Source organism: Notolabrus celidotus, chromosome 7 (genome assembly GCF_009762535.1).
Source record: "Notolabrus celidotus isolate fNotCel1 chromosome 7, fNotCel1.pri, whole genome shotgun sequence".
NCBI lineage: Eukaryota > Metazoa > Chordata > Actinopteri > Labriformes > Labridae > Notolabrus > Notolabrus celidotus.
The window spans coordinates 24765609-24790518 of record NC_048278.1 but is presented as its reverse complement, the minus strand read 5'-3'; the positions used below and the strand labels follow the sequence as shown (position 1 = coordinate 24790518).

At 38.2% G+C, this 24910-nt stretch overlaps 1 protein-coding gene across 3 annotated transcripts in view; it reads left to right on the top strand.

Moving 5' to 3' along the window:
- inpp4b (inositol polyphosphate-4-phosphatase type II B) overlaps window positions 1–24910 on the top strand; it is a 341040-nt gene that overhangs the window by 20687 nt on the left and 295443 nt on the right. For 2 of the 3 annotated variants that reach the window (XM_034687459.1, XM_034687457.1), the window contains exon 2: window positions 3111–3179. In XM_034687459.1, coding sequence (XP_034543350.1) covers window positions 3124–3179 — 56 coding nt within the window. In that variant the 5' untranslated portion in view covers window positions 3111–3123. Of the gene's footprint in view, window positions 1–3110; window positions 3180–24910 lie in introns of those variants that run through there. The other variant, XM_034687453.1, reaches the window with a different exon arrangement.

Genomic DNA, 24910 nt, shown 5'->3' with positions numbered 1-24910 from the left:
ATGAGCAATTTGTTTACCGTATAGCCCACTGCAATAGACATCTCAGCACAGGATATATCCTCAAGGGTTATAAATAACTCGTATAGCATTATCTATTGATGGACGGGGCTTTCTTCCTCACCTATCAGTGTTTCACACTCGTGCATGAAAAAAAAAATGTCTCGCTTCTTTCCTAACTTGGTAAATTTTTGAAGTGGGCAAACTTTGCAGCTAGAAAGACAAAGTTGCTCACATTCTTGAACCTCTCCCTAATTCTACCCACAAGCCTGTCAATAAGCCTACTCTGGGTTGAGATGAGAATGTGCTCTTGAGCTTTCACAGCAGTGAGAGACACTGTTTTTGTAAATGTTGCCCTATTTTGGCCTCCATTATTGATCCCTGTCCAGTGACAAAAAAATAACTTTACTGCCTTTGTCCTCCAACTTTTTGTAGAGTTTCTGGCAATAGATTGCATTTCCATTGATTTTTTCAAAAATGTTTGCTTTCTCTCTGAAAAATCAGGGATAAGCTCTGGCCACGCTTTTTTAGAGTTAAAGGCTATGAGATGGTTTGAAAGGATGTTATGGGTGCTGTTAGTTTTCACAAGAGTCTCAATACTAGGGATGGGCAATTCAAGCCAAAGTACTATTCGATCGTCACTTTCAATTGCTTCAACTAAACTGAACATCATAAAAAGGACCTGGATGTAAGAGTTGGTTGGGATTGTTTGATTACCTGCAGTATGAGCAAAAGTATTAAAACATGTAATATTAACCACAAATCGCAGCTGTGCTACAGTTAAAACTTCAAAGTAGTAAAGGGTGTTAATTTCTAAACCCACTCCTCAAGCATTGTAGTCCTGTTGAAAAACAACATTTTGAAATATCCTTTTTGTATTTTTTCTTTTTACATAAAATACTAAAACAGTAGTTTATGAGTCAGTCCACTGCATGTTGCAGAAAATAAAGCATGGAAGTACATGTCATATACAGTGATTACAAGTAGTTCAGCAATAACGTGCCATCAGTTTAATCTAAGCGGAAACCTCCGGTCTCAAAATATGAAGCCCATGCTGAAGTGTTGTTTAACATGATCCGATGACAGTTATTTAATGACCATGACTTATATCCCCAAAAATGTCTCCTGTACTTCATCACAAATGATATTGAATATTTAAACTCCTAGATGAACAGGTAAGATATATGACAAAAAATGTTGAGTGAATGTGGAACTGCGAGAATGTTAAACAACAATCAGATCAATAAATGTATTGTTTTTTCTCACTGCAAATATTTGGTCCATATCATACTTTCCTTTGTTTAGAAATGTCCTGTCATCCTATTATAGAACAAGCGGTACCTGTCCATAATAACATACTTAAACCCTTTCAATTGATTCAATCATACTCCTTATCACTCTTACTAATATGACTGTTTACTAGACCACTTTATATTGACTGTTTTCATGAGTTTAGTATGCTCTGTTGTGAACAAGATTTCCATATGTATGTGTATGTGTGTGTATATATGTGTGCATATATGTATATAGATATTACTTTTTTCTACTATGATCTTTCTATCTACATATATACATCTGTATATATGTAATGTAATGTTTGTAATGTAATGCTGTCGAACTTCGTTTAGTTTACTTGTTCTTGTTCTTTTTATATGTGTATTGGTTACTGTGTATTATATTTTTGTCTTGTAGGACCCCCTTGAAAACGAGATGATACATCTCAAGGGGTTATTCCTAATAAGCATTTTCAATTTTCAATGCTGTCACGCTACACAATCAAACACCACAAGGAGGAAAAACTTGTTGATACTATAAATGTTACTCAACATCCAAACAAAGGTCTAAGTTATAGAACACCACATTGTGATAACTATCGCATAGAGGTCTAGCTAATGCTAAGCTAACACAATGTAACAGAGACACTTTATAGCTGTGGTCCACATTGTGGAAGATGGAGTTTTGTCCACGTTACAGCTTTGAGGGGACTAAAGAGGAGTGTCTCCACTTTAGAGAATTACATGCAAAGATGTCCATCTTGGAAGATTAGCCAAGGAGCTCGTAAATAGCAGCGCCCCCCCGACTGACCAAACTAAAATATACTTGAGCGTGAACAGCTCTGTTACCTGCGAGCAGGAATGGCACAGCGCGCAGGGGAATCAGCTGCACCAATGATTAAATCTGTAAGCGCTCAGTCCACTTCAGCACGTGCTCTAAAGGTAGTTTTCCTCTCACTGGCTGAAAATATGCTATCTTGAGCAGAGAAATATTGCATGTGAGTGATGTGTAAGCGCACACAAGAACAATTTTTCTGCATGGTCACTATAATTTGAGTGGTTCTACTTCTCGTGCGAAGATCTCGTCTATGCTCGCGATAATTTTGTCAGCGATTTCACGCCACACCTGCCGACGATTGGCTTCAAAACACTTCAAGAACAGATAGGTGATGTCACGGATACTACGTCCATTATTTATACAGTCTATGGTTTAATCCAACATGATTATATATACTCGGTGTCAGTGCAGCGTAACATGAACAGCTTAAAACCTGCTACTTGATTTAGAACTCTGTTCAAACAACTGTTCATGCAACTAATCATTCCTAGGAACAAAAACATGGAACCATGCATAGCTTGTGAAGGAAGGAGTATATGCTTGTGCCAAGGTTGTTTCTGGTAAAGTAAAAGACAAGTGTTGGTTGTGCAAATTAGCTTTAGCTGGCCTTGAATTGAATTACCCGTTTCTGTCAAATTGTGCAATTGTGTTGTGATACCTTCTTTGCTATTTTAAAGCCCAGTAGGCTGACACTGTCTCATGCCACTTACAGCTCCAACCATATAATGCATCACCTTTATGGCTCCTTTCTGCTATCACCATGTGCCCTGTTTTTACCTCCTCTCCTCCTCTACCTCCTTTCCTTCTTCTTGAACCTATCATGTTGGGAGGTTGCTGCTGTGCTGCAACTGTTGCAGCTGTCCTCAGAATCTCTAGATGAAGCTCCAGTAAACAAACCCAAGACACTGCACAGAAACTTTTCTGGAGTCTTTATTGGCAGGGCTGTAGCACTGCTGTCACTTCACGTCTGTCTTTTTTTCTGTTCTTCCTTATGTGTACAGACAATCATGGAGGATGGATGGGGATGCTAACACTCGAGGCGAGGGCTCCAAGTCTCCTTCTTATAACCGGTAAGATGCAGTGCTGAGTAGGGGTGGGAATTGATAAGATTTTATCAATGTCAATGCCATTGTTGATTCTGCTTATCAATCCAATTCCTTATCGTTTCTTCCAACGAGTATTTTTTTGAGGGGGGAAAAATAGTTCTACACAGTCTACCGCACCAAAAGAAACCGTTTTTATTTTTTCCAAAATTATGTCTGAACAAGACTGAACATGAACATATTCAACTTGAACATACTGAACAATAGGTTGACCTCATTCTCGGTCGCGTGAGTTCGGACGTGGCCCTTCGAGCCTGGATGAAAGCACTTTGAATTTGTAGAAGAAAAAGGCTTTTCCTCCGGGGTCATCGCGGATGTATTTTAAAGTGGAGCCACGCTTTAGACCGCTTCTTCCTCTCCATGTTTTCTCGTGGTTGAAGGAGTTCTGCGTCGCAGAGTGTGTGATGTAATGCAACGTACCACGACGTGACGTGAATGGAGACATTTGAGGTGTACAATTCCGATGACATTGATCAATTGGAACCGGTTCTAAGTGGGATCCGTTTTTTCGATTCCCACCCCTTGTGCTGAGAAATATTGGATGAATAACTGCTGTTGCATTCAAATGTGTGCATACATGTAGACTGAGCAAAGCAATGTGGAGGCACTTCAACAGGTGTTCCAAGAGGCCTATCAATTACTGCTAGTAGCTGCCTCAATGCCAAATATGTGCTCTTACCTTTAGAAAAATGCAGAACTTAGTAGATTTTTTTTCCAATACAGTCGGTGAAAGCATCTGTATTAAGAAGTTTGAATAACTGGCATGTTTACTTGTGACATATCTCAGGCAAAGCACCAAAAACAGCAGGTAAAGCGATGTGAAATATCCCAAGCAGCTCAGTGCCTTCACGTAAACTCTTCTGTGTTTAAATTTGCATATCGTGAGCGGGTTTATTTATACACATGAGCAAGTCCATCTGTGTGTGCATATGCCTTGAATACCTGTTTGTATTTAACAGCTAAAAGGTGAGTTTAAGAATAGTTTTCATGGCTAATGACAAACCTGTGAAAACAAGCCAAGGCTGCATATTTCAAGCATATTTTTGTACGTCATTTCAATCATCGTGACAAGCTCACATGTTAGCAAGAAAGCACTTATTTTCCACTCACTTACAAACCCACACATACACACGCTAGGTCTTGAAATACACTCTGCTGAAGTAAATGGGGTCATGTGACCTTAACTGAAGCCGCTTTGATCTGCAGCTCAGGTTCAGGTCACCACTAACGTAACGTGTTGTAAGAGCAAAAGAGGCTATCTGAGGTGAACACACCCGAACATTTGCCCAGATGCACATTTGCGATCCAATTTGGAGTCCCGCTTTTTAAGTCTGGTGCATCCAAATGGCTGTCGAGCTGAGATGAACTGCTCCTTCTAGATGAGATAAAGCACACTCAGTGCTCTCCACTAAGATAGATGGGCACATTTGCATGCCGGGCTGTCAGTTTCCCCGCTGCCAAGCCTCCTTCTTGCTTAATTTCTTTTCAGGCTGTCTTTCTTTCTGCATTTTTTTCAATGTCTGGCTCTCAAAAGGGAGTACTACATAAATTACTAGTGGTTAGGGGATGCCATGATAGCTAATGTATTATTCACAGCTGACTGACAGTGGTCCTTAATTTTGTCTGCCTCTTGTGAGACTGCGGTGGATAAAGGGGACGAGAAGCATATGCAGATAAAACAATGGATTGTGGGTAATGAATGGGCCATGATGGTAGGTTTTCCAGAAGGTTAAACCAGAGCTTAGATCTGACATAGAATGGTGAACAGAATTTCTCCATCATGTACTGGTCACTTTAAGAGAAATTAGATTTGATACCATTAGCAGACAGATTTGGTTTACATACATGAGTAAAACACTCTGCGTATTATGGTTTATTTTAACCCTCCTGTTATGTTGCGGGTCAAATTGACCCTTTTTAAAGTCTATTTCAGGCAATATATGCCTTCAAAACAGCTAAATGCAGCATAAAAATCTGGGCAGCATGTGACTGAAGAGGAGTTGTTAATTTATCAACATCACTTCTTACAAAAAAAAATCAAAATTTAGAATAAAATAAACAAAAATCTATGTCATGTAAAACTATTGTATTTATTTTTAGGGATTTGTCCTCATTGAACCATGATCTGTGAGAATTAAAGAACACCAATGGACCAAATCTTGATTTAAATGGTTAGTAATGGACTTAAAAATTAGATTAAAAAAAGTGTATTGGGTTTTTTTGGGGTTCTGACACTTTTGGATAATTGAATATGCCCCGGGTCAAACTGACCCAGGAACATTATTGCTGTTCCAGAGAAACAAACATAACAGGAGGGTTAAGCTGTTAAATGATGCTAGGAAAAAGAAAAGTATTGGTATATAGAATGAGTGTCTTTTGCAAAATTCTGATAGAAAGGATAATGAAAGAATGTTTGGTCTCACATCTTTACTGCACTTTAACCTTGCACTTTAGCCGGGTGCTCTTTCAAAGCAGAGATCACTAAAAATGTTTAAAATCAGTCAAGTTGAAAAGTAGCACAAAATGTTCTCATAACTTTTCATAGATGTAGTTTGCACCGTAAATAGAGCACTCCATCACTGATGAGTTTAGTAGCCAAAGGGAAATATTTATGATGGAATTTGTTTGGTTTTTTTCCTATTCAAACTTGTTATACTGAGGTTACTGCATGAATTTGTCAGAGAAGAAATGATAACTGACTTTCAACATCTGCGACAGCCATCTGTTGCATTCCAGAGGTAGCTTTCTTCTGTTTGTTCTCCATATGCTTCGGCTCTTTGGAGACAAGTCTTTTGGAGTCTAAATGCAAGCGTTGTGTTGTAATGGAAACCTAACGATGTCTCCTGAGCTCCCGGCTCACACTGACAATGACTAACAGAGAGTTTCTGTTGATCACAGACTGGAGTCCCATCGGGGAGTACTGCCTACTCATGCTCATGAATAATCATTAGCTTTAATGCAGAGAAGCACAAGAAGTAAAGCTCTAGGTGTGTCTTGAAGAAATGAAGTAGAATGAAATTAAGAATACTTAAGGTAGGAGGTAGAAATGTGCTTCAGGGGTTACAACATGTCCAGAGTTAATATGTCGAGTACACTGCTTGACAAAAGTCTTGTCACATAAGGATATAGTGGAAAAGTGGCAGAAGGGTGGTTTTTAGATGAATCATCGCCTGAACTGCATCCCGATCATCCCAAATACTGCAGAAGACCTGTTGGAAACCCGCATGGACCCAAGATTCACCCAGAAAATACTCAGAAAAAATCCTGGTTTTGGGCTACATCCATTATGGGTTGTGTGAGAGAACTGCAGAGTGGATGGCAACATCAACAGCCTGAAATATCAAGAAATTCTTGCTGCCCATTACATTCCAAACCACAAGAGAGGGCAAATTCTGCAGCAGGATGGTGCTCCTTCTCACACTGCAGCCTCCGCATTGAGGTTCCTGAAATCGAAGAAGGTCAAGGTGCTCCATGATTGGCCTGCACAGTCACCAGACATGAACATTATTTAGCATGTCTGGGGTAAGATGAAGAAGGAGGTTTGGAGGATGAAACCTAAGAGTCTTGATGAACTCTGGGAGTCCTGCAAGACTGCTTTCTTTGCCATTCCAGTCAATAAGTTATTTGAGTCATTGCCGAGACAATTGGATGCAGTCCTCCAAGCTCATGGGAGTAGTACAGGATATTCATTATTTTTTTCAAGGCCCCATGACTTTATGTTCTGATGTTATTGTAGCATGTTTTTGTATACAAAGTAAAGTATATGTTTAATTTCTACATTATTTTTGTATGTGACAAGAGTCTTGTCCAAGCAAAATCTGACCTTTCTGTCCTAATTAAATGAAAAAACTCAATGAATGATAAAAAAAACTTTATTTTGGTAAAAAAATAAATAAATTGAGGACTTTGCCTTTCATATGAGCCATTTCTGATTCCAATTGATCAACTACAATTAAAGTTGTTATTTGTTGTTCCTACAACTTCGCTAAGTGACTAGACTTTTGTCAGGGACTGTATACTTGCAAATGAATTAAGACACTGTATTGTATCATCGTTGTTCCAAACATCTGTTGGTTTTCCAGCCATGCATGTAAAGTTATCCTGTTTCTTTTTGCCTCATAACAGTAAGTTAGCAGAACATGTAGCTAGAGCTGGTGGATATTGAAAAAGATGTTTTCACGATAACATTTTTCACATTAGTCAATATCAGTAATTATCATGCTAAATATCAATCATTATATCATTTAAATTTCAAGGCAGATTTTTGCCCCGAGTGAAAGTTAAAGAAACCAAATGGTTTGTTGGCTTGTGTCTGGTTTCTGATAGGCATCATGAATCCCTTATTTTTGACAGTGATTTCAGGAAACGGGTCTTTTGTGTAAGATGAGATTTTAGTAAAGTTTTTGTTTGTGGATTCTATTTTTTCTTTAATTTTGGATAACAACTAGTGTATAAGGCAACTGTAATTAAAGGTTTAAATATATCACATTATTATTGAACATTTACGATACGATGTACTTTATTGTCCCCGTAGGGAAATTTGTCTTTGACACCAGTGCTGCACATGTTACCTGCTCCTTCAAAAATCACCACAATGACACAAGAACACATAAATAAATATGAAAAAATACAATAAATAGTACATATTCATACAACACACAGCATAATCTTAAAGAGAGAGCACCATAACACTGTCCCAACAGTAACAGGCTATTTACTATTTAAAATTCTGATAGAGATCGGCACAAGGGAGTTTTTAAAACGATTCAATTAACACTTGGGGACTCTGTAGCGTCTTCCAGACAGTAAAAGTTCATACTCAGAGTAAAGGATGTGCAACGGATCTACAAGTATTCTCTGAGCCTGCCCAAGAACAGACTGCTCATAAATGGCCTGTAGGGAAGGGTTGCCAGTCTTCCCTATGACCTTCATGGCAGTCTGCACCAATGAGAGAGTTTGGTTATGTTTATTGATGTTTATATTGAGAAAAATGATAATAATTATCGTTATTGAATTATCGCCCAGCCCTACATGTAACACATCATGAGTCCTCATTGATATAACTTTTACTTAAGTTTGCAGTGGGTTGTGCAAGTAGCTCTTCCCCTCTCGGGACAGATGGGGCAGGAGGAAATGTTGAGAGATTAGCCTTACATTGAAACAGCTGCAAAACCACTCATTATTCATTCTTCCTCCTGTCAATGTGAAGTATTACTGTCTCCTCCAGTCTTGACACGCTCTTCCCAAATCCACAAGGGGCCTTTCGTTTAACTGCTGTTCCCTTCACTGTGCTGTTAAATGGCTCATTAGTAAGGCTAAGGTGTCATGTACTGAAGGACAAATGTATTGGCTCTGCAGCTTTACCTGTACCGTCATATTCATAAAGAATGGAGAGCAGAGATTAGTGCTCTCTGGGTAGCTCCGAAAGACAGTTGGCTCCGAAAGCTAGGAAGTGATGCATTGAAGACATTTTAATTCCCTTGCGAAGTTAATTAAATAATTGTGTTTGACGATGATGTCAAAGGTATATTGCTGGGTTAATACGGCTTGATTCTTGTGCAAACATTTAGTGTCTCATCTCCATTGCAAGTTTTCTTCTAAGGTCAGCAAAAGCTACAGACTTCAGTATATACCATGACCTTGGTTATTTAACATATACCAACCTTTATGATGCACATCTGCTTTATAGTAGCTTATGCTTCAGGGATATAGAGTCCATACAAGTCATAAATTGCAACCTGGACAGAATACTGCTCAGGTTTTATGATGAGTGTTCATAAATGTATTTCCAATGCAATTCAGTGAGAGATGGATTGTATCAGTGTCACCAGAACAAGCAAGGCCAATGATGTGACTGGGATTATCACTTGAACGAAATAGCAAAGAATCCACTATACCCGAAGTTTAACATTTACTTGGAGTTTGACTTAATATTTAGGTAGGCCAATGTGTTGCATGTTCAGGAACAATATGCACTGCAAAAAAGGGTAGCTTAAATAGAGGATGAAAAAACTTAACTCAAGGTGAACATTTCTTAAAACTTGTGAAATTATCTGTCTGTGCAGCAAGTTAATTTTACTTGACGAGAAATCTTAAAATGAGATTGTTAAATCTAGAAATAAGCAGGCTCTGAAAAGTATTAAAAAGGGTTGAAATAAGTAGAATATGCTAATTTATAGCTCAAACTAATTGAAAGCAAACTTCCTACAGCACAGTTATAAGTGAAATATACTGAATATAAGCAAAGAAAATCTCTTATTTGTTTTGTATACGTAATTTGAACAAATTAAGGGCCGGGGAGAAGACAACACCAATTTAAGTTAAAAATGACTCACTGTTAGAAAACTATGATTATGCTGTTTCTTGATATAAGCTGGCTCATCTTAAAATAAACCCTAAACCATCTTAAAACTAAAACTAAAATCTTTAAACCAGTTTGTATTCTTAGAATATACCTCTGAAAGCTGGGGTTGGTAGTCTCGGGAAACTAGCATGAATTTGAATGCATTTTTTCCTCATGACTCTGTCTAACCCCTCCCCCCCTCCCTCGGAGCTCCTCCAAAACGACGCCCGTTTCGTGTTCAGTGCAGATGTTCTAATTCCTACAGTGTTGACAGTTAGTGAAGGCAGAGAGAGACAAGAGGAGAAGTTTTTCATTAATTCAAACATTGATTGTTGCTTTGTTGGTTGGCGTGATCACGGCCGACAGTGACTGGTTAGTAAAACTCATCGTGTTCACAAATCGGCTCGTCATCCCTACAGCATCCGGACGGACGCTGCAATACATATATATTTCTGTAAGACTTACTGAACGTCATTCATTCTTCTGCTTGTCAGAGCCCCCGAGGTGAGAGCTTATTAGACTCTGATCCAGACTACAGTCCTGAGCAAAGCACCTCATCGAGTCAGAGGGGACAGGCCAGAGGTCAAGCGAGAGGGGCAGTCAGTAGAGTCAGGGGAAGCAGAGGCAGGAGACGGGGACGAGGAGTACAAGCCGGGGAAATGTACGCACAGGACGCGGGCAGAACGGCAGGACGGGATTTGAATGGTTTAAAATTTTGGCACCCAAAAAAACGTGATTGGTTGGTGTTTTCCCAGGTTTACTCCGGCTGTAGATAGCATCTTTTTTTCACTCTTGTTTAAAAACATATTATGTATTGATTGCCATCAGGACATAAAGATCATTTTAACCAGTATGACAAAAAGTGTATTGAAATCTGACTACCAACCCCAGCTTTAAATGTTTCTACAGAAACCACAACAGCAAGCTCGATTACTGGCAACCTTTAATAAACGTCAGGCTTAACAACATACAACATCAAGAACACTATTAACAGTGGCTCAGGTTTGATGCATACTTTAAGACAATTAAAACCGTCTATAGTGGCTTGCTTTCGCCAATCGAAACAAAACCCTGTAAGCCATAGAGGGGCTGCTTTTGCATTGACATCAAACAAATTTATTTACATCGACAGACATTACCATTTTGCACCGCAGAAAAATGAGCAATCAATAAGATACAAGCTGAATTGTCTTGAATAGATGCCTTATTCAATTCAATTCAATTCAATTCAATTCAATTCGATTCGGTTCAATTAAAAAAACTTTATTTGTCCCCGGGGGGCAATTTAAGTGTTATTATGTGTTATTTTTAAATCAAGCAACTTGAAGTTGTTACTCAATCTTGAAACAAGTTTTATTTTGATGAGACTTTAGATGAGACAACCGATGGAGCTTCACTCAATTTAAGATTCCGGACTTATTGAGACAAAAATGACGTATTCATTATCAGTTTAAGATTCAACCAGACATACAAAGATTAAAAACAAGTAAATAACTCTAAAAACAATGTAATTCATCTAACATGTCTCAATCTAATAATTAAAATATTGGCAAGTGCTGAATTATTTGCAGTGTGTGATCCCTGTTTTTAAATGAGCAAGAAGGGGCTCAAGGAAAAAGGGTAACGCAAAAAATATGAATGCTTTTCATCTTTTTAACACAGTCACAAATCACACAGCTGAGGCTACAGATCTTTTTAAAATGTACATTACTTGAGAGAAAAGAAAGGAGACCCGACCCGCCATCCCGCCCAAAACCCACAGACTTGATTGTGCTAATTTTTAAAGAGCGTATAATGCGATTACAACGGATTCCCGACTAAACACAAGCTGCATGTCAAGAACTTGGATATCAAGACTTAATATTAAGGTACGCCAGTGTGTTGCATGTCTTCAGGAACCATATGTGATCCCCCGTTTTAAATGTGCATTTTCTAAGTCTTTGAAAATTGTTTCTAAATCCCTTGTCAAAACTAAATGCCATATGGCCCTAAACATTATGTTTAATCTTGATTAGAAGCAAAAGATTTCAAGCTGCACAGTTGGCCTTTTATGTTGGCATACTGTTAACACTCTGCATTACACAGCTTATATGAACATTGGTTTATTTTCAATAATTTAAAATCCTGTTTCCTCTCTGTATTGATTATACTAAGGCACCATTAAGAGTGATTCAGCTCCACCATAGCCTGAATAAAGCATGGACACAGTCTTGGTAATGTTCCCCATCGGTTTCTTGACAACCGTAATGAAGCTCAAATATTGAGGATATTGGAAATGCTGATTCCAACTTCCTTATCCCACCCTATAAAACGTCAAAATCATGGTACCCACTTCAAGATAATCGTCCCAACAAATAAGTAAAAAAGGCTTTGTTCCCTGAAGTTAGAACATGGAGTTTGTTTCTAGCTGCCAGCTGTTCCATAAACAGAAAAGGTAGGTAACGTGTTTATGATTGAAACACTGTCAGGCACAGCACTATCACAGAATGGATCTGCAATGCAAAACACTCCCATTGGCATGTTTGTCTTTGAAAATGGGAAGTTCCTGCAAAACTTTGCAAACCTGCTCTTCCCTCTACATTTTTCCCATCCTATTATCCCCCCCCCCCCCCTCTCTTTCTCTTTGTCTGTTGTCTGCGTACATCCGACCTTTCTCATCCTGTCGGTCTTTGCTATCAGTTTAGAGCAAGAAATAGATTGTCTGCTCTGCCCAGTAATCAATTTGTGTCAGCACAGCAGGTTCCTCTCTGTAGCTGCCAATGCTGGGAGAACACTTGGTATTCACAAAATGAAATAATGGGCCACCATATATTCTGTTGAGAGGCGCTGTCTGTTTCTCCTATGTTTAGAGAGATTTTCAGGAGATAACTTTTGATAACATCTTCTATAGTGGCACCAGTGCTCCTTTGTGACTTCCCTCTTACACTTCAGATTTCCGGTATTGTGGTCACGTCAACATCTGACAGCGAGTAATGTCTCTGCCTCACTTGAGTGTGTTTTGATTTCCTGTGGAACAGGACGGTTTAAAATAGGGGTGTTAATGTCAAGTTCAATACAAAAAGCATTATAAACAGCATCATATTCACTGATATCACAAAAGAGTTTACGAGATTCTAAAATGATGTGTTTGTCAGTGGAATTAGACGAATAATTTTAAGTATCCTTGTTTCTCACAGGGCATCACCTCTAATTGGTGTTCTTCTGCATTTTCTCAGTACATTCTTTTCTCCTCAGCCGTTGACTACCATCACGACAGCCTCAACCTAATATGATATTCCCTCTCACTTTTAACAAACTACCACACGCTGAGATATTTCTGAGCAATCTAAATATAGCAGTTCTCCATTTTTTACCCCCAGGCTGCAAACAGCATCTAGGTAGACACATAGCCGTGCCTTCACTTAGTCATTGAAATTCATGAGTAGAGGGCTAAAAAACAAGGCTAATTTTTCAAGAGCAGGTTCACAAGCACTAGGCCATTTGTAAAACCTGCTCAGATGAATACACATGAAATAAATGTTAACTCCACTGACAGGCTATTAATAAAAGGCCTCGTGGTTGATTTAGAGGCAAGGGGAGGTTATGTGTCGAGAGAGGCAGGAATGCTCTAAGTGGGTACAGGGAGGAGAGGCCTTATCTGGGGCTAACTGATTTCTTTTGGGCTCCTTCAGTCCCTCCAGGTTGATTTGGACTTCTTTTTATCACGTATGGTACACACCAGGCGGATTAGCCGGCCAATCCAGGATCAGTGTACTGACATACAGGTGACATTCGGGTCGATAAATCCTCAAATGAGTTATTAGGATGTACCAGATCTGGCTGGTTGAGAGCTCCATTAAATTTACTTGGGGGATGCAATAAGCTAGTAGACAGGGTGAGGTGGTTGTTCTGCATCATACTGTTTCATCTATTTTTAGTTTAATGTGAACTGGCTGATACAAGTTATAATTCATTAGCACTTGATATCATAAGGACACTAATTAAAGGTGTTTATTCACAAAAGATGTTTTCAGTTGTGATAGTTGGAGGGCACAGGTGTTACCAAAAACTGAACATGGTTCTTAGTATGAATGAAAACTGGACTTGTTTTCATGATCTTGCATTTTAATTTTTCATATAGTGACACTCGTAATGCTCTCGTCATAATTCACAGGATATATCTAAATATTTATATCAGCACCTCCAAAATCACTGTTTAGGAAATATACTAAATTTGCATCAAACAAGCTGTAGAAACTTCTGCTACCTGTCTTCATCTTGTAAATTGTTTTCAGTGAAGCATTGATGTAATCAAGATTTAGCTATTGCCATGGTCTTTCCAAGTCCCTGACCAAACGCTTTTAGTTGCCTTAGCACAGTGTCATACTGTCTGGACTGTGGAAATGATTCAAGATTCAAGAGAAGTTGTCTAAAGGCGGGTACACACTACAGGATAATCGGGCAGATTTTTGTCCCGGTCTCCCCCTTACAATCAAAGCCAGCAAAGGCCAGATTGTCTGATGTTTGCAAACAACATTGTGTCTGATTTTCCTGTGGTGTGGGGTGTGTTAAGAGTGATTTTGTCCGGTTGGAGCCGCTCGGAAGGCCTCAGAAGGAGAGATCTTAAATAATGAACATGTTTAATATTTGTGACTAGAAATCCTGTAGTTTGTGGGATGCTCCGAGAGGAGCTGAGCAAGCACAGTGTGTAATGGCACGTGTACCGGAGCAAAAGCCTATCAAGACGCGAGCTGACTCAGCTGACTGACGGAAGAGGAAGTAAAAACAAACAAAAACATAGCGCCGCTGAAAACAAAAGTCTCTTGGACCTCCGAAATTGAAGATCAACTGGTTGATTTGTGGCAACAGCATGAATGTTTATATAACGTTTGTCAAAAACCTACCACAACAGGACAGACAAAGAGAAGAGTTGGACCAAAATTCCGTCCACCATGTTTGTTTACACCGAAGTCACGTTTTACTAAACAAGATTTGGAATATTGAGCGTGAAGAACCTGATACTCTGCTGAAGAATCGGTTAGAGTGTGGTGTGCTCCGTAGTGCACACCACACACTATAAGATCAGAAGAGAGAGAGCGATCTTGTGCGATCTGTCTTTTGTTATCATCAAGTGTGTGGTCTCTAAATCCTGTAATGTGTGCCAGCCTTAATTCACATAGTGACAGATTATTACCATCAGCTAGTTGCTCAATCAACATAAGAATCATTCACACTCATTGGACTCAAAGAGAATCATTCAGCACATAACACCATCATTCAAAGAGCCATCAAAGTAACCAGATCAACAAGGTATCATCTGATTCCCAGCCAAGATTGCTTATGTAAAAATAGTGTGCATCACCTTTTTGAGAAATGTTCAATTGCTTTCATGTTTTCTCTTCATTTATGATACTCTTTATGGATTTGTATTTCCCTCCACTGCTGTCCCAGCCACAGTTACACTCTCAGTTTATAACTGCAAGCTGTAATTCTAGTTCAGGGTGGATTTATAACTCTATTTTTTGTATTTACCGTTTGTTATGCTTAAAAACTTCTGAGGATGAGAGGAAAAATAATCAAGAGGGAAAAAATACTCCCAATTGAAAAGAGCCTGTGGTGGTGCCTGCCTCGATAGCCTGTGTTTGAGACCTGCTGATTGCAATGTTGATGCTTGGAGGTGTTAGTTTACTAAGCAGGCAAAAAGGCTGATGTTTACCTCTTGCTGCCCCCAAAACACTGTTCTGTGTAACCTGCTGTGTCTTCCGTTTCCCCACCGACCTGAAAAACCCAGTGTGCAGAATTGCCCATCTGCTGGCATGTAGTGCAGCCCAGTGTGTGAGATTAAGAGATCAAGGGAGCACATGTCTTCCCTCACCCCGCCCGCGAGCCACGATTGTGTTTGTATCCTGAGTGTGTGCTAGGTCACCGTGAAAATGTTTGATTACTTGCCACAAGGTATATAAGCCCTAAATTGCAACGTAATGACTAAAACACAAGGGGTTTTCTGAAATAAAATAAACCCCATACATAGTAAGGGGCATCTTACAATTTATGTTATAATGATCCCCTTTTACCGTGTTATTTCAGGGTAAACATCATGTAAATAGCACACCATGAAATTAATCTTTTACATTACTGTACAGGCCCTGAAGCAATAATGGAAGGGATGAAATAATGTGTCGTAGCACATTTCTATACAGATGTGGGAGGCAACCAAGAATTAAGTAGGGGTGGGGGGTGGGGAATGAAGATAAGTTCAAAGCTATGTGGTTATGTGCAAAGCAATCCATTACACTGTCATGGAAGGGAGAGAGATTGCAGACCCATTTTCGCCAAGGGAATATGCCAATTATTAGATAATGTTCAGAACATGCCGTCATGGATTAAAGCTGTACAAGAGTCAGGATGCACTTCAAATGGGGATAGTTTGATTAGCATACACTCAGTGTTTCCTACTACTACATGAAGTTTGAGGGTGCACACAGGATTTCAGCACTCTCATAAGCTTCATACAAAGGAGGCTTTGCTGAAATCCAAATTTCAGTAGCTCTTTGAAGATAGGTATTTTGAGAATTTAGTTTTGCATCTTTTGATGGGTCAAAATCTGGCCAGTCTGTTTTACTTTGATGGAGAAATAACAGCACATATATTAGAGCCAAAGCATTCCAATGTGATAGGGATAGACCGATTATCGGCCGGGCCGATATTTGGCATTTTGACGCATATCAGCGTCGGCCTTTTTTAAAAATCTGACCGCCGATAAGAGATCGATTTAAAACCGAGTTATTTTGGCTCAAAATTCACTAAATCACGTGGCAGAATTGTCTGCAGAAACTGTAGCCTAGCTTGTGTTCCATTTCTCCTGCAGTTTCTCATTACAGGGGATGAGCTGAGCAGCATCTGTTGTGGCCCCTACAATTACTAGGGATTTAAAACTCATACAACCCCACTTCAAAAAAACCTGAAATACCCCCAGAAAACAAAGATAAGTGAAAGATTAACATTTCAGTTATATTGACATTTTGACTTTATTTACTGCAGAAAGCTTTAGGGAGCAATTTATATGTTTAAGTTTTCATTTAACTTTATAAGACATGCTGCTGAGCCTGGGAGCTCCCTGCACTTTTAGTTCGAATTTTAAAACAAAGATGTCTATTGTCTAAGATAAAAATAACAACCTTTAACATGTTGCAAATCTGAAAAGCTGTTTAATAAACACATGCTTAAAGGCATTTGAATGAAGTTAAGTGTTGGAGTTTGTATTATTCAAAATTTTGACGCCAAGATTTCCCCTTTTACTGCAAATGAATATCGGCTCCAAATATCGGTTGACGGCCTCCTTGACTACTAATAATCGGTATCAGCCCTGAAAAAAAACCACATCGGTCTATCTCTACAATGTAACCTAATGTCAAAGGCCCACTGCTCTTATTGAAACTCTTGGCTCTTTTGAGAACCTTGACCATAGTAGGAACTCCACCTGTTTGTGTACATCTCAGGCGTAGAGACTGGTATATACATTTTTCTGTACGAAGCAGTCTATAACACCCCCTTTAAAGTGCTTCACCTCACATCAGGTCAAAGCTATTCTATCAAATGCTTTCCCACTGAGGTGTCAAAGAGAATTTTGACTGGAACCAGAGATGTCAGCACTGAATATAAATTTAATGATACTATACGTACTCCTTTCCCACTGAGCAGAAATGTAGACATTGAATGAGAAGTGGTGAGTCAATCATATAAAACTGTGTCATCCTCAGGTTTATCAGTACAGTGAATGAATAACGCTACAGTCTGGAAGTGCTGATAACGGTGACAGAATGACATCTTTCTCATATGAACATGGGCTCTGCAGGTGTTAAGAGCATTGATAGATCCACAAGGTTTTTGTAGGTTGATAGAAATGATCACTTCCGATTTATGGCAGACCTTGACAAACCTAAATGCTTCCTGTTCCTATAGTATAATTGAGACAATGAGATGTTTAATCAAGTATTCAGTAGAAAACTGACTACTCTTGCAATAACTCATCACAAAAAAGTATTGGTACAAGTTTGTGAGTTCGTAAAATGTAATATTTGCTGCTGCACTCTATTTCATTATAGATGAGTGAAGACGGTCTCTGCTGTCTTACAAGTAGATGCTTCTTGATAACCTCTCTACACGCCCGGTTATACTCTGGCTGCCATGAGAAAAGGTCACAGAGAGGGCATGTGTCAGAGATAGTTTTCAAAAAGCTTCTCTCAAGAACTTTTAAACCCTAGATTTTCTGATCCAAGTTCACAATGCTGTCTTTGAGTTACATGACTACTGGAGATTTTGATTTGATGTTTCTGCAGCAATTAAAGGCAAACATCCTTTGTATTTTTCACCACAGTTATTGGTGTTTAAATAGTTATTTACTTCTGTTAGTAAAAGCACTTTAAAGATAAAGCAAGAGTAATTTGACCTTTCGTCACTACTTGATTCTTTGAAAAGTGAATTTATATAATCAAAAATAATGTCAAATGACTATTTTCAATAAAACTGTTTATTTTGCAGATGCATGAATAACAGAGTAAAAGTGATGAAAAAAACATAAAAGCAAGAGGTAGGCTTCTCAAATTAGACTGACCTAGCTTTACTGATTACCCTTCATTTAATAAACCAGTGTCACTTGCGTCACTTTGGTGTGTCACTGTCCTGGCTTTATCTTCGTAAATGAACGATTGTGACACAATTTGAGTTTGTTGCCTTCAAGGACATCGAGGCGTTCAAAGCAGTGAGGCACATCTGTTAATCAGAAACTTCTGTCAGAATTTTATACAAGTCTTAAACCCTCAGAGCTCAAAGCAACAATCCTCTCCCCAGCATGAATAGTTGATAAAAGCCAAAAAAAAAAAAGCTTTTTATTTCCAATGCTACAGATGTGCTACTACAAATGAACTTTGGTACCTTTCGAACCTTTGTTACTATTAAATAGGGGTGTGCATATCTCCTTTTTAAGATCTGATTTGTTTGCTGATGGCTATGATCTTATTGACAGGCTTTAACCCTCCTATTGTCCTTGGGGTCAATTGGACCCCATTCAATGTTTAACGTCTCTAAATTAATGACTAACATCATTTTTTGGCTTCATATTTCATGACTTTTCCTAATTTAATGTGGACAATTGGGAAAACATAAAATTAAAATGTTGATATGTTCCAAATTACTGTTTTAGCTGTATATAACATAAGAAATATCAACATTTTACACACAGTTGTTTTGGATGATATTGAGGTCACTATAACCAAGAACACTTCCGAATGGGACTGCAGGAGTTGGGATCGAACTGCCAACCTTTAGATTGAGATTTAATATTTCCAGCCACCATGTCTCTAAAGACATTCAATGATGTGTCCTGTGTCATCCGTTTTGATAACATAGAAACAAGGCAGGGCAGACGAGCGCATGACAAACTCGCAGCAGTTTGATGTTCTGTTTCACAAATAAAGTAATTCTAAATGCTTTAAATTGTGTTTATGGTTGAAATATATTTTATTTAAATGGCTATTTAGCTAGCCAACAAAGAAACATAAAGTACCTGACATATAAACCTGGGTAACAATCAGTTTCTAGAGTTTTAAATTGCTGGGGTCAAATTGACCCCAAGGAGAAAAGATGTTCGTAAATCTGAGGGTAACAGAAGGGTTAAAACCTTACTTCAGAAACCAATGGGTGACATCACTTAGACCTCATCGATGTTTCATACAGTCTGATTTTAACGCATAAACAGTGTCTCAAAGCCATCACACCAAACAACAACCTACGTTATTACATAGCTATAGATGTTGTGATAACCATAAACTCATGTTAACTCATTTTAAGTTATGACTGGAAAACATGTTTGATATAGGGGGCTTCTTGTGCTGCTGCTTGCTAATGCTAGCATCATAGCATAGGTTCTGTTATTAGGTCCCTCTATATATCTCTGAGCTTTTATCCCCCTACAAACCTGGTCGCAGTCTGAGATCCTCTGGCAGTGCTCTGTTAGCTGTTCCAAAGACCCGACTGAAAACCAAAGGGGACAGGGCTTTTTCAGTCAGGGCTCCTACACTCTAGAACAGCCTGCCAGAGAAGATCAGACTTGCAGAGTCAGTCCTGTGTTTTATTTCATTACTCAAGACACATTTTTACTGCAAAGCTTTTATTGTGTGATTTTATTTAATTTTAGCTCAGATTTTAAGGGTCTGTTTCATAAGTTTGTATGTTTTTAAGCTTTTGTTTCATTTTTGTTTTATTGCTTCATTTTGCTATGCACTTCTTCTTGTTTGTATTGCCCACTGTAAAGCACTTTGTTACTTGTATTGAAAAGTGCTTTATAAATGAAGTATTATTATTATTATTATTATTATTATTTATTAGATAGCAAAAGAAGAGGAAAACAATAGCGATTTTCAAATGGTCATCTAACAGTTGCCAATGATTATCGAATAGTGTTTTGGCTTGAAATGCCCATCCCTACTACCTGACTAGCCACCAAGTTAACGTAACTCTTGTTAAAGGTAAAAGTTTAACGTCCAAGTTTCACAAGATTGAAGACACTGAGCACAGTATTAAAGACAAACACAGCAAAACCTCAGTAAATCGGATCACAACTTTAAAACCGGGTAATCACTTGGTTCATATGACATTTTTACTGATCCAGGGTCGCTCTGATCTTTAATCTTACATCCCCATCATTTAATACCTGCAGTTGTTTTGTTTTTGTCTGTGAGTTGTATTTCTCTATTAGTAACACTAGATTCATTGCACCCTGCACGAGCGGCCATTTGAATACATTATGATTATTACTTTGCATAAATGTTAAGCTGGCATGTCATATTGTTTATGAACTGTTACATGGCATTTCCATACATGTTACATTGTCTTGCAACACCTTTCTTATAGTTGCTTCCTGTGGTTTCATTCTGATTTCGAGCCAAGTGATGTTATAGCTGTAAGCCTGACACATATTAGTGGAACTCACTCCATATACAGAATCTAGCAGGTTTATGTTTCCACAAGGCTGAAATACACAATACATTTTGATTGATGTATACCTAACCCTGAATGTATAATTGATTTCTCATTCAGTACTTTGAATACCAAAATGATGACAGATTTTTCATTATTTTGACACATTCTGCTTTTGTGAGAAACAAACCTCAATCAGTGGTAAAAGCTCTTTGAGATTGATGTGAAGGGCTTGCCTCCCTTTTTACAGAGAAACTTAAGAGGAAAAATAATACAACATTGCAGTGCCCTAGATTTTATCTCCTGTAGATTTAAAAGCCTCTTTAAGTATTTGTGTTATTTCCATCAAATAGTAAATCAGTGAAATGACACCCGTTATGCTGTGGACTGACTGGAGTAATTTGCACAAATTTGATCTTAAGGACACATTAGGAGCGTTTTGAAGTGTTCATATGACAAAACTGATAAAACCATGAGCCCTTCTTTCTGGGCAGGGACAAGCCTAAAGACATTTTTGCAGTTTGAGGAAAAATTGTGGATGTGTTTTGGAAACAGAGGTTGAAAACAACCGCTGTGGTAAAATTTAGGCTGGAGTTATCTTAAATCACATACCGCTGGCTCACCCATGGCGTTTGTTGACTGTGTTGCTGCAGAGACTCTCCTCTCACCACGGTATTGTCAGGCTCCCATAAAACTGCCATTCTGCTAAATGAGATGCATTAGCCTTGTGGGAAACATACCCTTCATCTACTCTCTTTAAACAGGAGTGATTAACACATCTTCTTTAACAGTGCTTAAAGGAAGGACTGCTTTCATTTTGGCCGTCAGTCAATTAGACTCTTGGGAAACATTTCATCATTATCTTTTAGCTGTAAACGCTGACCAAAGTGATGGTCTCCTAAAAAGAAACCCCTTTAAAGACTATGCTGAGGCATACAATGAGGTTTATATTGCATGCACTTTAGATTGCTTTCATATCAGGGGTTTGATGCGCTTTCACCAAAAACCCTTTAGAAATTGGGATTCAGCCTCTGAGCATCATGAATGTCTTTGTCAAAGGTCATGCAAGTTTGTGCAATAATTTTCAGTATTTCTTTTAAGGACATGGTTCTGCTGTCTACTGCCGTTGGGCACTGACCTGGTGGCAGCAGTGACAAGCATTGCAAATAACAACATTGAAATAGTCAATACTCTTCCTGAGGCGCTGGTTTGCTTCTATACGACACATGAAGGCATCAGCATTTATTTCAAAAAAAGTCACAATCCTGCCACATTTTGAAAATAAATTCCCGGCCCAGAGACTCAAGACAACGTTCTATAATGCCACAAAGGAGATAAAAATTATTACTACCCTTTTTTTCTTACTGCTCTTACGGTTGTGTCAGATGCTTGATTCTGATTCATCAAAACCCCTTGACAACCCCGAATAACTTTCACTAACCTGAGCAATGAGTTGCAAGAATCTTGCACTGTCCAACTTGCATATACATTTTTTTAATTGCAACGTTTTCGTTCTAGACCTTCATCTGGCAAACATTTTGAAAAGACAGGCAGAACAACTTAAAAAGGGTGTGGCTGCCAGTCATCGCACAATATCAGGTGTCGGCAAATCAACAAGATAGAAGGCAAGAGATTCCCACTACAGGGAAATTACTAAAATAGTAACAAACTCAGTCAGTTCTCCTGGGGGAAGGGTCAGCAGCTCCTCTGGCTACTAAATATGTGTCTGCCTGTCACAGCCTGAGTGACGCACCATCCTATAATATTTGATTTTAGGTGAGGGTTTTATGAGCATACAACATCAAGTGAGGACATTGAGATATGCTGTATGGGTGAGACAATTGTTTTAATGCATATAAAATATGTAATAAATATAATATGTTATGAATATATATGTAATGAATATAATATGTAATGAATATATATGTAATGTATGTGTATGAATTTTATGTGCTTTGGCAACATGTCTTTATTCATGCCAATGAAGCAAATTGAATTGAATTGAATGAGCCTTTAATATTGGAAACAAGCAATCAAGAAAGAAATTGTAAATTAAACAATTTGAATAAACAATAACAGAGGTTTATAAATAAATCAAATGTATAAAGTAGGAACTTAATAACTTCAAAAACTAGTAATAAACTTTTTCAAAACTTTTTCAAAAAACTTTTTCAAAAAAAACTTTTTCAAAAAAAACTTTTTCAAAAAAAACTTTTTCAAAAAAATTTTTTTCAAAAAACTATCTACCCCGCAATTTTTTTTAGAACTTTTTCCATCTTAAGCATTCCCAAAAGTCTCAGTTTGCTCACTTCTCTTCTACCAACCTGTCCTTTGAAAATTATGTGCGAAGCCTTTTCTTCTTTTTTTTCCTAACATGAGCAATGCCAAAAGCAAACTGATCACACGTCAGGTCAAACCAATCCGCAGAAAAGAGTTCCGGCATATTTTGCTTCTGCTTGTTGATACCATAGACCACAAGGTAAGGTAAAACTGTAAGTTTCTGTTAGCATCAAAACAGTGTGGCTAAAATGCTATTCTTTGAGGAGAGAAACAAAATCCTCAAATCAGATGAACATTCAGAATTTCTGAATAAGCATCATGCAGGTACAGCAGGAAATCTTAAAATAATGGAGAAAAACAGTTGATGGCTGTTCCAGTGTTGATGTACTAAGCTTGTGAGAGGAAATACATATGTTTATACCCCTCTACTGCACCTTCTCAAGATCAATGCTTAAGATTATAACAGTTACAAACATCAGGGAAATATGCCACTGAATATGCCTAATACATACAGCAACAATCATACAGACACCATGTGACTGATGAGCCTGTTATTCAAGGTGCAGCCAGATGCAGATACTGTACAGTGTGATCAGCTGCATTTTAATCTGAGTGTTTTTTCATTGAGAAATACTCTGCCCCACTAAACCAGCCTAGCCTGTGTGCAAACATGATGAACTAATGCCTTCAATCGAGGTGACAACCAGAAGCGTGCCTGCATCTTAGCAGCCCCCAAGGACAAGCATGCTTCAAGAACAAACAAATATTCAGTTCAGAGAAATCCGCTCAAATCCATAAACTGTGCAACTACCAAAACACACACAAAGCAAAGCAAAGCAAAGCCCAACCAGTAAAGTGGATACAAATATCAACACGTGCAAAGAGGGACTGCAAACATAACTGTGGAAATGAGCTGAAAGACATGACATATTGAAGACAAAATACATGCAAGAGAAAAAAGAACACGGAAGTATTACAACCTTAGAAAATAAGCTACTTGAAAAGTGACCCAAGTAGCTAGAGGGGTATAATGCAATGAAAGGGCTCAAGTAGTTCGACTTAACATCTGAAAGACATGCATTAGTGTCTCAAGACAGTTATATGGTTGAGTGTTCAATGGGAGCTGTAGTTGGAAAATAGCAATTGATAAGAGATGACATTTTCAATGGTTAGTAGGGGCCATTATAGAAAGATTGTAAAAGCTGGGTGGCTTATCCTAGTTTCAGGAAAAAAAGAAAGTAGTGAAATTAAGTTTATTAAGAAATTAACTTCTTCATGACGATTTCTCAACTGAACTGAACTGAACTGGACTGGACTGGACTGGACTAGACTAGACTAGACTAGACTAGACTAGACTAGACTAGACTAGACTAGACTAGACTAGACTAGACTAGACTAGACTAGACTAGACTAGACTGGACTGGACTGGACTGGACTCGACTTGACTCATAAAGCACCTTTCATACATAAAAACATGCAGCCCAAAGTGCTTCATAGAATAACAGAGAGACAGAAAACAACAGCAATGATAAAATTATAAAAGGCATGATTGTAAATAAAATACTTAAAAATAAAATAAAATCAATACAGTAACATTTATAAAATAAGTAGTAGTGGAAAGAAAAGTTAAAAATAAGATAGCATTAATAAGATCAGATGAATACAAGAAATAAATAGATGAATACATAAATAATTAAAGGAGAGACATATATTAAACAATGATTAAAATAATAATGATTAAAATAATAACAAAAATAATTAATATATATAAAATAATACATTTCTTCCAAATTCCACTGGATCTGTGTCCCATCTCCAATCCTTCACGTCACTGGATCTGAGGGTATCTATTCTAGTCAATGTGGTAACTCCCACTGGATCCCCTCCGTTGCAATCCGGCTGCGTCTCTGATCCAGCATGCTGGAGCCCCGGATCAGATACTCGAGACTCCTATTTTTGCCAGATGCCGGAGCACGACGCATATATCTCAACAGAGCAGATCGAGCGGGACGGGAAGTCAGGCACCAAAACAAAACTAAAACATCTGGTTAATTTTCAGAATAAAACACTCAATGTTATTGCCAGATCGTTTTTCATTTGACTACGACAACCAACTGTC